A 13918-nucleotide genomic window follows, 5' to 3' on the forward strand; every position below is an offset into this window, starting at 1 on the left:
GGGTGTTCATTGGAAGGACTGATGCTAAAGCTGAAACTCCAATACTTTGGCCACCTCATGCAATGAGTTGACTCACTGGAAAAGAGTCTGATGCTGGGAGGGATTGGGGGCGGGAGGAGACGGGGACGACAGAATGAGATGGCTGGATGGCATCACCGACTCGATGGACATGAGTTTGAGTGAACTCCAGGAGCTGGTGATGGACATGGAGGCCTGGCATGCTGTGATTCAAGGAGTCGCAAAGAGTCGGACACGACTGAGCGACTGAACTGAACCTATCTGCAGGACAGAAATAGAGACACAGATGCAGAGAACAGACACGTGGGCACTGGCAGGAGGGAGGGGAGGCTGGGGTAATTTGGGAGAGCAGCACTGACATATGCACTCACCTGTGCAAAGCAGCTGGCTGGTGGGAAGCTGCTGTCCAGCACAGGGAGCTCAGCCTAGAGGGTGGGCTAGGTCAGGGCGGGAGGCTCAGGAGGGAGGGGATGTGTGTCTACTCAACAGCTGATTGATCTCAGGGTACAGCAGAAACTTAACAACGCTGTAAAGGAACTATACTCCAATAAAAAATTTAAACAGTTAATAAGGAGGCTTTCTTCATTGCTATTCCGATCGTATACAAAACTAAACAGGAAAATTGAGTGCCCTGGCCTTTCTTTAGAGCCGCTCTGTCCAGTGTGGCAGGTAGGGGGCACGAGGCTTTAAATGTTTGAAATGTGTGGGGTCCAGCCTAGGATGTGCTGTCCGTGTCAGCACACCCCAGGCTTCAAAGACTTAGTACAAAGAAATAAGGGAAATCATCCCAATGATTTTCTGTTGATTACATGTTGAAATAATACTTTGGATATATTTAGATATATTTGGCTAGATAAACTATGCTATAAATTTCACCTGTCCTCTTTACTTTTTTTTAATGTGGTATCAGATAAATGGCGTGGCTTACATTGTGTTTCCGCTGGATGGCAAACTGCTCTGGAGGCCCTCATCCGAGACGGCGCCACTACCCAGCACTCTCTCTCCCAGTGCGGTTTATCTGTTTGGGTCTGTCCCCACTGTCCCTTGATTCACATTTCACAGTCTTATTCATGCAGGTATTCTGGGGGGAGTGATGCTAAATGCTTCCAATCCATATATTCCATATCCTTTCATCTCATGGCAACCTTTCTGAACAAAGTGAAAGTGTTAATCACTTGGGCCTCTTTGCAACCCCATGGACTGTAGTCTGCCAACCTCCTCTGTTCATGGAATTCTCCAAGCAAGAAGACTGGAGCCAGTTGCCATTCCCTTCTCGAGGGGATCTTCCTGACTCAGGAGGAGAGGCAGACTCAGGCTTACCCGTGGCTGAGGCCAGCAGGCGCCCCCCAGTGACGTCAGCAGGTCACCGCTTCCCTTGCTTTACCTTCTGTAGCCAAGATCTCCCTGCTGGAATAAGGGAATGACTATAACCCAAGCCCATGCCTCTCGCTGTGCAGGAGCGGAAGAACCCAGTGGGTGGGCACCTGCATTTAGTCTGGATCCTGAGACCAGCACAAGATCTCAGTAAATGTCTGCTGAACGTGTGGGCAAAGGAACAACCTGCTTGTGCTGGCGGAGCCCTTCCCTGCCCGCTGGCACCCAGGCCTTCACTTACCACATCGTGGCTCTGTCTCCTGCCAGGTCTGTGACCCTGGTGTGTCACCCGACTTCTAGGCTTGTTCCTTTACCACCACTCACCACTCTGGGTGTTTGTGGGACGAAGGTATTTACTGAGGAGATGCTCAATCACTGCGAGGCCATGCCACCCCCCCTGGGCTCGGGCAACTCCCGTCCCCAGGCCATCGAGTGTGGCACACAGAGCGGGAGCACGTTGACAGAGGGTCCGTCCCCTCACCTGCGACGGGCACTGCCCCAGCCACTGACTTTCTGTAAGTCTTTGGCAAATGTCTCTGACCCTTGCAGTTCAAGCAATGGGGTTGAGTTTCTGTCACTAACAGCCTTGCTCCATCATTCTTCCATTTTCATTTTTCTCCTGTTAGATTAGCTCTTCGCTTTCACCCCGTGCTCACCCAGTCGTGTCTGACTCTCTGCAGCCCCATGGACTATGGCCCACCAGGCTCTTCTATCCATGGGATTTTTCAGGCAAGAATACTGGAGTGGATTGCCATTTGCAACTCCAGGCGATCTTCCCAACCCAAGGATCAAACCTGTGTCTCCCACATTGACAAGCAGAGTCTTTACCACCTGGGAAGTCCCTCTTCACTTTCATTAACATTTTTCTATTAGAAGCTGTAAAAAAAAAAAAAAAAAGTCTTGCTCTTTAGCTAGTGAGGAAAGCGACAGAATGTTCTGGACTACCCATCACCACCCTCCTCTTGAAGCCTGCATCCCCTGACACCTGTCTGCATTCTATCACCCGCCTCTGGTTTGGCTCAGCCCAGGGAGAAATCATCACACAGCAATGGGGACGAAGAGATCCAGAGCCGAAGAGATGGCTTCAAGCCATGGAGCTGTACGGACTTGAGAAGCTGGGGACAGAGCAGTTGCAGGCTAAGCCCAAGCAAGTAGCTGTCATCAGAGAACAGAAATCAAGGGCCAAAATACACTGAAAAAAGCAGAGACAAGAGATGGCACAGTCTCTGAAAGAGACAGACACAGAAACAAGAATGGCGGCCCTGACTCCCCGATTCCTGGAAAGACTGACCTTCCGATCCCTGGTTCCATCAGAGTCCTGTGCTGTTCACTAATAATCCCGGTTGGCTTTGGAGCCTCTGCTTTGTGTTTTTGCACCTGTAATCAAATATACCTGGATCCAGGTGCACCTCCATGTGTTCTTCCCAAGCACCTCTCCTCCCAGTCATGTCCCCAACACAAAAGCAAACACTGGTACCTTCCAGAACCTGGCCCCGTGGGTGTCGCTTTGACCACACACTCTGCAATGCAAACAGCCACACAGGAACCTCTGCCCACCCTGACTACTACTTCTCAAGAAGGAAGAGTTTATTGGATACACTTGTAGGGGGCAAAAGTCTAACAGGGAGAAGGAACTACAGGCTCACCCCTTTAGAAGATGAGCAGGGAAAACAAATACACTGATTATGTACAATCATTAAAAACAGCAGGGTGGTGGAAAAAAGGAAAAACTGCCAGCAGCCTTCCAGGTTAGTAACAGAGGACGTCTGTAGGCACCTTCCTGCCCAGTCCGACCGTGCAGCGCTCCGATGAGAAGCGGATGGAGCAGGGAGACTGGGGGGCTCCGAGGGGCTCACGTCGGTCCTGCTGTGCCCGCAGTCGGACCTGGAGAAGGAAGCCCCGCCGGCGACGCACATGCACCCGCCTCTGCTCGAGAGTCCCCAAGGACAACGTCCCGGGCATCTCCCGATACAGAGGTGGGAAGAGCCGAGGAAACGCACGTCGTGGAGGAAGCAGTGGCCTTTCCGGGGGCCTGTGCCCAAGTCCAGACCCGGGGTCCTCTTACGTGAGCCCCGCGCCCCGCACCTGCGAGACCCCGAAATGGGCTGAGCGCTGGGGCCAGGGGGTCCACCGGGGGCCCAGGACTTCCACTGGAAGCCAGCCCCCGAGCCCCGGCAGCAGACGAAGGGTGCCCACGAAGGGTCACATACAGTTCTGAGCTGTTTCAAAGAGAGAAAAAAGGAGCCCTCCGAGTTTACTGAAATAGAGACCGTGGTTCATCCGAAGCGTTTCTACAGAAATGCGCGGGAGGCCGGATCGAAGTCGCACAGCCTCCTGGAGATGCCGTCCAGCGTCCGCCGAGCTGAAAAGACGGAACACGTAGAGCCGCCGGCCCGGCGAGTGCGGAGCTGGCCGCGCAGCGGGTCAGTCGCGGCGGCGGCGCCAGGTCCCCGCCCGCTCGCCGGCGGGGGCGGCGGGCCCGGGCTGCGCGGGCGGCTCCGGGGGCGCGGCGGGCGCCGGGCCGGGCCGGCCGCCATCGGCGCCAAGCTTGCTGCTGAAGATCTGGCCCTCCTTATCGAGAGCCGTGTTCTGCGGAGAGAGCGGAGAGAGGACACGTGAGCCCGCCGCCGGCGCTCGGCACCGCGAGCGAGCGGGGGCGCCAAGCATGCAGGGCGGGAGCAGCAGAGGAGAAGTAACGCCCGCGGCCCCCGGCGCCCCCGGCCGGCCCAGCATCCCTCACCGCGGCCTCTGCTCCTACGGCCCCGGAGCCGCTGGGATCTGAGCCCAGCAGCGTCCTGGACAAGAAGCAAACCGCATGGGATTGCAAGGCACCTGACCGCTAACTTCTCTAAAGAAGGTTCCCCACCAGGAGACTGGAAAGGTTAAGTCATGCAATCCATAATACCTAACCCCCACCCTGCCCCGAAACCGCTGCCCCACTGGCAGCTGGTAATCCAGGACAAGCCTGGGAATGCAGGGTGTGACATCACACATCTGTCCACCCTCCAAGCATGTCCTCCCTGACCTCTTCCTGTGGGGCGTCTTCAGCCCCCAAGGGTTGTGACCTGCTCCCCCTGTTCGCTCAGACGGTTAAAAAAAAATCTGCCTGTAATGCAGGAGACCAGGGTTCAATCCCTGGGTAGGGAAGATCCTCAGGAGAAGGTCATTGCAACCCACTCCAGTGTTACTGCCTGGAGAATTCCATGGATGGAGGAGCCTAGTGGGAGACAGTCCATGGGATCGCGAAGAGTAGGAAATGACTGAGCGACAAACACGCTCACTTTCCCCTGCTCCAGGGGCACAGATGTCCCCTTGCTCTCTGACCCTAGCCTGGAGCTGGGAACTGGCCTGCCTGCCTCCTCCTCTGACCGGTATGAAGACTGCTGCTCAGCCAGGGAGGCCTGGCCAGGCGCCCTCTCATCGGGTTTTCCAAATGCGGGGCTCTGTCAGTTCTTAGCACCTTTAGCTGAAAGGCATGTGGACCAGAAGTCCTTTACTTGTCATCTAACCACCTTGACGGGGAAAGGAACCATCGATTCTTCCAGGACTCCAGGAGGGGGGAAAAGTGCCTGGAGGAACTTTTTCACAAACGGGACTTCCTAGGCCTTGGGTGGCTGCCTGCGGGGCCCCTTAGTACAGACTGGAAGACAGGTGTTGTCCACAGGCCCTTCCTGAGCTCTCAGTGATTGCCAAGGGCACTTTCCATTTCCTGGAGAAGAGGTAACTGGGGAAAAGCCAAATCAGAAACTCTGCCCTGCACCCTAACAAGCTTCGGAGCACCGAGTGTGAGCAGAGGCCAGGCCACCCCCTCAGGGAAAACACGGAACGCGCAGAGAGGCTTCTTCCAGTGTTTTCCACCCAAAAGCCTCCCCTGGGCCGAAGACCCACATCCCCACAGTTATTTCTCCTCTTCTCTTCCCAACGAGAACATGAACGTGTGCAGCGGGAGGAAGCAGAGCGGTGCGGTTAGTACATACCATCGCCTTGGACCTAGCCAGAGGGAAGCAATGCAGGCAGCGGGAGAGGCGCGAGGAGTGGGAGAGAAGCGGGGACAGAAACTGGACTTACTTTCAACAGAAGCAACACAGTCGAAACAGTTTTGTCTAACTTAAATTAAGCCCCAATCCTTCCCAGCATCCCCCTGAAAGGAGCACAGTCCCCCAAGTGAGGAAGCACTCCTTTTTGAAGCCATCCTTTCTCGAGTCGGCTACAAAATGCAGCCATGAGGGCTTTCTTATCACTAATTCCCTTTTCCACCATGAGATGGCCTCTTCTGGGCGAGGCCCTGAGCCCACTCTGCAGGTGCAGGGCCTTTCCTTAAGCCTCTCAGGACAAGTCAGAGCAAATGCAAGTGCAATCCGAAACCACAGGCCCAACTTAAACCAAAACCCTATCCTATCCCAAAGCCTGACTGACTGCACACTGTCTTACCGAGGACAGTGCCTCCTTGCAAATGTACTCGCAGCAAGAACCAAAGCCTTCACAAAGGCTCCCATCTTAACGCTGTCATCCACTGAAAGATATGCATTTGCACCTCAGTGAAAGATAACCTTTAGCAGGAGAATGACTGGGGTCCTCCTCCGTGCCCTCACCAGCTTTTGATCTGGGAAGCAAGGTGATGTGGCAAGCTGCAGAGTTCTGAGTAAAGTTTTCACAGGTGTGTTTGGCCAGAATGGGTGTCAGTAGGTACAGGAGAGCTGCACCCGTGAGAAGCTGAGAGCTGGGACGCTGCTGGCAGTCTGAGAAGCATGCGGATAAGAGGGGCTGAGAATTAGAGGCCGCAGAGCACGGTGGATACCAGAATGCTGCTCCGGGGTCCCCAGAGTCTCAGCGGGGCACACAGTGAAACTCTGAAGTGTCTCTCAAACTGTCAAGTCAAACTGTCAAACAAAATGCAGACAACAGCATCAACTTTACTTGCTCACCTCTATTCACCATTCCTGTCCTACCGTTGCCTCACAGGAGCCCCAGGCTCCAATTCTGGGGGTTCTAAGAGACCCAACCAGAGGGTCCCGCCTCAGGACACTGATACACTGTTTCCACTGCTATTTGAATCAGCAGGAAACCACCTGAGCCTTACATGCCCCAGAAAGGACATATACAGACCAGGAAGAGCTGTTTGTCAATCAGGATTTTTAAGAAAACATTGAAACTGTTCCCAAGGGCAGGACACACAGACACACAGTAATGGTGGTGAAGGTGGTGGTGGGCGGGGGCGGGATGACTGATGACTCAGAAGCGTTGCAAGCTGCCTGGACACAACCACGCCCGGGCCAGGCCTCTGTTGGGTAAGGATGGATGCCCTCCCCATGGAGGCCTGCGTGGGACAAGCCAGATTCCCAGGCTGGCTTTCTGGCCGTGGAGAACTGGTCCCTCCAGACACAAGTGTTCTTGACTCCCCCATGGGTTTGGACCTCATGGGTCAGCCAGCACCTCCCAGAGCTAAGGAGCTGCAGAGTTATGTAGGAAACGGGACGGGGTGGTGAGATAGAGCCCCACCAACATGCCCGACAAGACACTTAATACACACGTGAACACACAAGGCTCACAATCACTGCTAGACTCACAAATGATAAAGCAGTGTTCATTCACACAAACATCCTGGTAAAGGTCAGGGGTTTGACACTGAATTTTTGAACTTCATCAGCAAATGGAAAAAAGCCATTTGTGAACCACACGATGTAGGTTCTGAGAGGGCCTGGATTATCCTCATCCAGAACAGAGCCTGCACTGGGGGCCTAGAGGCAAAAGGGAAGATCATTCCAGAATCTTGGTGGGCCACAGGCCCCATGTCTGGGCCGTGAGTCAACAGGTGACCCAGGGGATGAGGGGGAAGCTCTCATGAGCTCTGGGAGAATCCTATAAAGCTTCTTCCTCTCAGGGGCCTACAGCCTGGCAGGGGAGGAGGAAAGGGGCCCCCAGGACGGAGAGCGGGCCCCCCACTCCGGGACAGAGCGGCGGGCTTCCCTCTGGCTCCCACCTGCACCCAGTCCTCCATGGGGAGGATCGGAGCTGCAACGTGCTGGGAGAGTAACTGTTTTCTTCCCAGTCAGGGAGGAAACCAGCCTTTCCAGAGGGGGAGGGTCCGTCCTGAGGCCAGAGTGATGGAGCAGGCGGATGGCCCGTCATCCGCTGTCTGGCTCCTGGGTCCCCACCTCCAGAGAAAGCCTGCCTTTCCCGGGAAGGCAGCCCCTGCTGCTCCCCGATCCTATGAGCAGTGGGGGCCCACGGGGGCCAGCTTCATGGCTCACAGGAACAAGGACCCGGGTCTGGACAGCTGGTAGGAGGGCTGCTGACCACACTTCAGACTCACTTTTATCTTTTCTGCCATCTTCTCCCGCTCCCTGACCTACTTTCATGTTACTTCACGTACTTTAATGCCATTTTCCATTTGCTGTGTTTATGGATTTAGGTAAGCTGCCTCAAAAACATTTTAGAAGGAAGATCTGACAAAATATGGGGATCAGTGTTACTAACTTCTCATAAAATTTTACCAACCCTGAAAAACCCATTTTTTTTCTTTCTTCTGAAATTTTTAAAAATCACAAAATACTGATTTTTTTAAAAAGTGGAATTTGCTTAACTCTAGCTGAGTGACTTCACTTTCACTTTTCACTTTCACACATTGGAGAAGGAAATGGCAACCCACTCCAGTGTTCTTGCCTGGAGAATCCCAGGGACGGGGGAGCCTGGTGGGCTTCCGTCTATGGGGTTACACAGAGTTGGACATGACTGAAGTGACTCAGCAGCAGCAGCAGCTGTTTCTTATCCCCAGTCCCAAAGAATCATTCACGGCTCAAATAATCTATTTGTGAAGCCCTGAGTAGTCAGGGAGTTGTTGCCTTTGGCTGCAAGTCCTGCCTGGCTGGGGAGCCCTCTCTAGTGGGAGAAAGCAGAGCTGGGACAGACGCCACAGCCCAGGGCCCACTGAGCCCAGAAGAGGAGGGGACCCGGGCCCAGGGCCCTGCAGTCTGGCCTGGCTGGAACCTGCACACCCTCTGATCTCAGGACCCGCGGACGGGGAGCCGGCCACACGGTGCCCTTCACATGCCAGGCCATTCTTGCCATGGAGGGAGGAGCCCGGAAGGCAGCAGGGCTACAAGAGGGGAGTGCTGGGCCGCTGACACTGCAAGGTTCACTGTCGGCTGAGCAGTCAGGTGGACCTGCAGCTGCCCAAGGGTGGACCACGTGCTCTACTCACCATGATAACGGAGACCCCGGTGGTCGTGCTGTTCTGTTTGGGGAGCGCGTTATTAAAGTGCTGTTTGAGTTTACCTGTTACTTCAGCTTGCATGTTATTCTCCTGGGAGGCGTCATCCTACAGAAAAGAATCAAAGACACCGATTTTGAGTCTCGGGTCCACTGTCTCTTCCTCAGCAGTCAAACACCATCTGTCACTCCCACCATCTCCTCCTAATGGGCCGTCTGAGCCGGAGATCAGGGGGCCATGTAAGTCAAGTAACTGAAAATGACAATGCTACTGGGCGGTCCCCTATCCCCGCAAAGACCCTCTATCATGCACCTCCCTCCTGAGGTCTGGAGAGGGCTGAGGGCAGAAGGGCCTTCTGCAGGGCTCACAGACCTCCTCCACAGCACAAATGCCACCTAATTTAGTGCCGATCCTGCCCATGGAAACATCAAAATTATCATTTTAGTCAAGAATGCAGGTAGTGTCTAGTCTTTATCACTCAGTAAAAAAAATGTGGCATCTCAACTGCTTGGTCCAAGAACCAAGTCACTTAACAGGACCTAGAGGGTCTGAGTGGAGTTGTCAGAATGTGGGGACAGAACCTGGGTGGCAGAGGTGCACGGGGCGCCCCCGAAGTCAGCTAGAGCCCCTGAATTAATGCCACTGACCCCAGGCTCCCAGGCCTGAGGGGGACCCAGACTCTTCTGGTGTGGACTGTTTCACCTGGGCCCCGAGGCACTGCCCACACTCAGAACACTCCCCGAACGTCACACATCCTCCACCCAGCTCCCTCCTGCCCCACCGGAAGCAGGAGTGCTCCCGTGACCACGTGCCAGGAAGACAGAGGTCAGGCTCTGACACAGGCTCATCTCTGGGCAAGCTCTGAAGACTCTCAAACCCCAGGATGACAGAAAGAGGTCCTTGGAGAGCATCCTCGCCGATCCCCGCACCTCACAGGTGAGGACGCTGCAGCCTGCAGAGGCCGTGATGAGCCCGGTCACTCAGAGGGAGCCTGGTGCCAGCTGCGTCCTCCCAGAGAGCAGGCCTCATGCTGCTTGCTCATGACGGAGAGGTACACCCAATCCACCACAGAACGTGGACCCAGAACTCGGTCTGCACCGCAGCCCAGGCGAGGAGGCCCGCTGGGGCCCACAGGACACAGAGACGCCGGTTCCCTAGGGACGTGGGTACTTACGGACACCCAGGGGTGACTCAGGATCTGTCCTGCTGTGCACCTCGCTTCAACATTGACCTGAAGCATCTGACTGATTAACTCCTGGGAAGAAAGAAGGGAGAGGACAGAGGGGACAGAAGTGGGGTGACCCACAACGAACACAGAAAACGTGAGTCTGCACCGAGCGCTCCAGAGCACGGCCAGCACGGCCGCTCAGCATCTGGACACAGAGCGATCACACCCCACCTCCCCAGGCCTCCGAGGCAGCCACGGCCGCCGCTCAGCAGCACCGGGACGAGAGGCCTCACCCGAGTCCACACAAACCCCGGCGTCCCCTCCTATGGGCTCTGGGCGCTGCCATCGCCCGCAGCACGGTGCTGCGGAGCTGCTCCTTCCGGCAACGCCGCAGGCCGCACGGGACCACCCCGCAGGCCCGGGGGTCTATGACTCAGCTCCAAACAAATGGGCTTAGAGAAGCATCTGTAAGCCCTAAGGGGTGGCCTTGGCACACTGGGAAGACAGCCAGAATCCAGCAAAGTAGCTCAGGCACCGTGCTGCAGGGTGAGCCACATGCCCAGACAGACCCGGAGCTCAACAAGGGCGACGAGAGCCCCCCAGGACAGGCGAGGGCCCCCTGACACGACGGCAGCCCCCAGGACAGGCAAGGGCCCCTCGACACGCCGCCTCCCCCAGAGCCAGGCCGGGATGGATACCTTGGCCGAGTCTGTGATGTTGTCCCAGTAGGGAGCTGGGAACTCCAGCTTCCCGGCCAAGATCTGGTCGAAGAGATCTTCCTGGAGGTTGTTCTCACTGAGTCAGCGACAGAGAAACAGAAGAGTCAGCGTCACCATCAGCTTTGTAATAAAAAGGTCACGGGAGGGGAGACAGCGTCTCTGGTGTGGGCATTTCACAGCTGGGCTGTGCATCTCAACCGCACGCTCCCTTCTAGGTGATGAACCAAAGAACATTTCCATGGACCTGGGAATCAGCGAGAAAGGGGAGGAGGGTGGGTGGTGGAGAAAGGAGGAGGAGCAGGGCAGAGAGACGAGCAGAGATGCAAGAACTCTGTTCAGTGGGTACCAGGCTTCAGTGTGGGAAGACAAAGATGTTCTGGAGATGGGTGGGCCTGATGGTTACACAACGGTTTAAATGTGTTTAATACCACTTAACACTTGAAACTGTACACTTACAAATGGTTAAAGGGATAGATTTTATGTTACATGGATTTTTCCACAAAAAACAAAGACTCAAGAAAAAATGGAATCCACAAAAAATATGTCCTCATTTCAGAAAAAACGCAGCTCAGCATCCGCCCTCAAGCATTCATGGTATAATAATAAGTGGGGGAAAGCAGCAAACCTGAGTCAGATCTCCTTGTCCTTCCCCCTTCTGCTTTCCCAACAAAACAGCCAAAGATCAGCGAAGCAGCCAACACATGGGAAAGTTATAAGGAGGTCAGAATCTGGATAAACATTCGCAGTGGAATGTGCTCCCCATTGAAACCTGACTTTCTCTGAAGCTCAGTTTGAGAGAAAAAGCCCATCATCTGAGGACATCCACTAGAACTGCAGGGGTGGAGGCCCCCAAGGTGGGCATCCCTTCTCTGAGAGGTGCACCTGCACACAGCTGGTGTCTAAAGAGTAAAAGATGACTTGATTTTTGATGGCAGTGCCAGAGAAATGCGGAAATACTGCTGGAAAAATTCAGGAAACTGGACGTCCCCCACCTCCCAGAAAGCTGCATCTCCACAGCCACGTGGCCCCTTCCCTTGGTGGACACATCAGTGACCAGAGAGAGAAGCAAGTCACTGGCTCTCTAGGCCACTGCAAAGCCGAGAAGAAAACTCAGGATGGGCAGCTGGATTCAAGATCAAAATCCAGGAGCGGAAGTTCAGTCTCACTTGGCAAATAAGTATAAGGGTGTGTTAGTCACTCGGTTGTGTCCGACTCTTTACTACCCCATTGACTGTAGCCTGCCAGGGTCCTCCATCCATGGGATTTTCCAGGCAAGAATAGTGGAGTGGGTTGCCAGTTCCTTCTCCAGGGGATCTTCCAGACCCAGGGATCGAACACAGGTCTCCCGCATTACAGGAAGATGCTTTACCATCTGAGCACTAGGGAAACCCAATACTAGAGTGGGTAGCCTTTCCCTTCTCCAGGGGATCTTCCCAACCCAGGGATCAAACCTTGGTCTCCCGCATTGCAGGTGGATTCTTTACCAGCTAAGCTGCAAGGGGAAGCCCAAGAATACTGGAGTGGGTAGCCTATGATCTTCCCAACCCAGGAATCAAACCGGGGTCTCCTGCATTGCAGGCAGATTCTTTACCAACTGAGCTATCAGACAAGCCCTGGTCACTTGGTAAGGATGCAACGTTTCTCCTGGAGTTCCCCCCAGACTGCCTTCAGCCCCATGCACTGCTCAGGGTGCTCACGTGGGAGCCTGCCCAGCCTCCTGCACAGGAGCCTGGTCACACTACCAGTCCTCCAGGGTCTGCAGTGCTGCGTGTGGCATCCCTAGAAACAGATGATTCAGGGAAGTGTCCAGAGACAGCCTCTGGGGCTGTGTGACGAGGGGGCTGCCTCATTCCTGTTCTAGGAAAAAGAGCAGAGTTTGTGGGCTCTGTGAAAGTTCACTACGTCAAACCAAGCTCGGCGGAATCACCACGCTGCTTCACGATGTCATGCGGCACTCGGTGTGATGCCCGCAACCCCTGCTTCCCGAGAAACTGACGTTCTTCGAGTGAGCACAGGCTGTTCTTTTCTAGGTGTCTAATGTTCTTTCTGTTTCACTGTTACCTGTCTACTGATTTGCTTCAGCTCATCTCTCTTTAAAAATGAATAAAGAATGTGCCTCAAAACACAACGGGGTTTTATAGAAACTTTCGGAAAATCAGAGGACCCCAGGAGACAATGTTAGAAGAAGATACAGCAAGTTGCCCACTTCCAGAACCGCTCTTTCCAGCCATTCCTCTCTAAGGTGGCATGCAGCTCCCTCCTGGTCTTCCTCTGGAATCTCAAATCGCTTCTGTTAATACACATGGTCTTTGTTAACAAACAGTAAAACGGGTGTGTGTCTGCAGGATTTAGGCTCTTGGCAAAATAGCCTGAGTCAACAACACAACCCCAGGATTTGGGCAATTAGAGGGGCACCCTGAGGACCTGTGCTGTGAACTGCAAGAGCCCTGGGGTTTTGGGGGGCCCACACCACAGCAGACCTGCGGAGAATGCACCCTTCTCAGTCGTCACAGAATAAAAGTCCCTCTGATTAAACCTCCCCTGGACGGATTAACACATGTATATGCTACAGTCTGGCTGAGATGCTTCAAGCACTTTTTAATTTTCAAACAGTATAGTGCTGTAAGTCTGGAAGAACCCAGTAAGAAAAACTCTGAAAATAGCAAAAGACTCTGTGTACATACTCTATCCAGTGCCGAGGTGTTAAAGGTCAGACAAGGTAAGCTGAAAAATGTTGTAAGCTATTTCACAAATAATGTGCAAAACATTTCACTTAAAGGGGGGATGGGTGTGTGTTTAAGAGAAACATCAAATATCTCAGGAGAGTCAGGCAAGTATTATTTGTTATCAGTGGCCCTAAGAACAGACTTCCTTAGGCAATACCTAAACAGTGGAAAAGCAACATTCTTCTCAGTAACAATGAAATATTACACGTCAGTCTAGGACTAATGCCCGAAAATCCTGAAAAAAAAGTGGGAGATGCTAGAGTTAAAGAAGCTCAAACTGTCGATTCCAAGGAACAATTTTAATTAAAAAGCTTTGGGTTCAATTAATCTTTTTTAGAAACCAATGAAAATATTTTGACATATCTGTTGAAAGACTTTTATTTTAGAAGCAAATTTATGCAGATTTGTTTAATCTTAAACCATAGTCATTTATCATTATTTAAAGGACCATTTCCATAGTTTGATACATATGATATATAAAATATGTAAATATTTTATATTATAGTAGTTTATAAAATCTGTCCAGAATGTCTCTGTATGCTATGACGATGCTTCCAGAACTAACATGTAACATAATAAATTCTCTTTCATCACATGAGAGGAAAAACATTTTCAAAGGTAAGCTATCGAGAGTTATAGGACCAGCTTCTGAATATAACCTCTAAGGCAACAGCTTTCAGAATGTACTTTACTGCTTTTGATT

The 13918-nt window shown here is 53.2% G+C and overlaps 1 protein-coding gene across 7 annotated transcripts in view; it reads right to left on the minus strand.

The window, feature by feature from the left end:
• Positions 1-3660: 3660 nt before the first annotated feature.
• Positions 3661-13918, minus strand: part of DCLK2 (doublecortin like kinase 2) — a 194985-nt gene continuing 184727 nt past the window's right edge. For 4 of the 7 annotated variants that reach the window (XM_055404803.2, XM_055404802.2, XM_055404801.2 and 1 more), the window contains 4 exons: positions 10469-10565; positions 9777-9857; positions 8594-8710; positions 3661-3981 (listed from right to left, as the gene is read on the minus strand). In XM_055404803.2, coding sequence (XP_055260778.2) covers positions 3817-3981; positions 8594-8710; positions 9777-9857; positions 10469-10565 — 460 coding nt within the window. In that variant the 3' untranslated portion in view covers positions 3661-3816. Of the gene's footprint in view, positions 3982-4001; positions 6273-8593; positions 8711-9776; positions 9858-10468; positions 10566-13918 lie in introns of those variants that run through there. The other 3 variants (XR_008683063.2, XR_008683062.2, XM_055404806.2) reach the window with 2 other exon arrangements.

The sequence above is a fragment of the Moschus berezovskii genome, chromosome 19 (assembly GCF_049115385.1).
Source record: "Moschus berezovskii isolate FMDL1 chromosome 19, NW_MosBer_1.0, whole genome shotgun sequence".
Classification (NCBI taxonomy): domain Eukaryota; kingdom Metazoa; phylum Chordata; class Mammalia; order Artiodactyla; family Moschidae; genus Moschus; species Moschus berezovskii.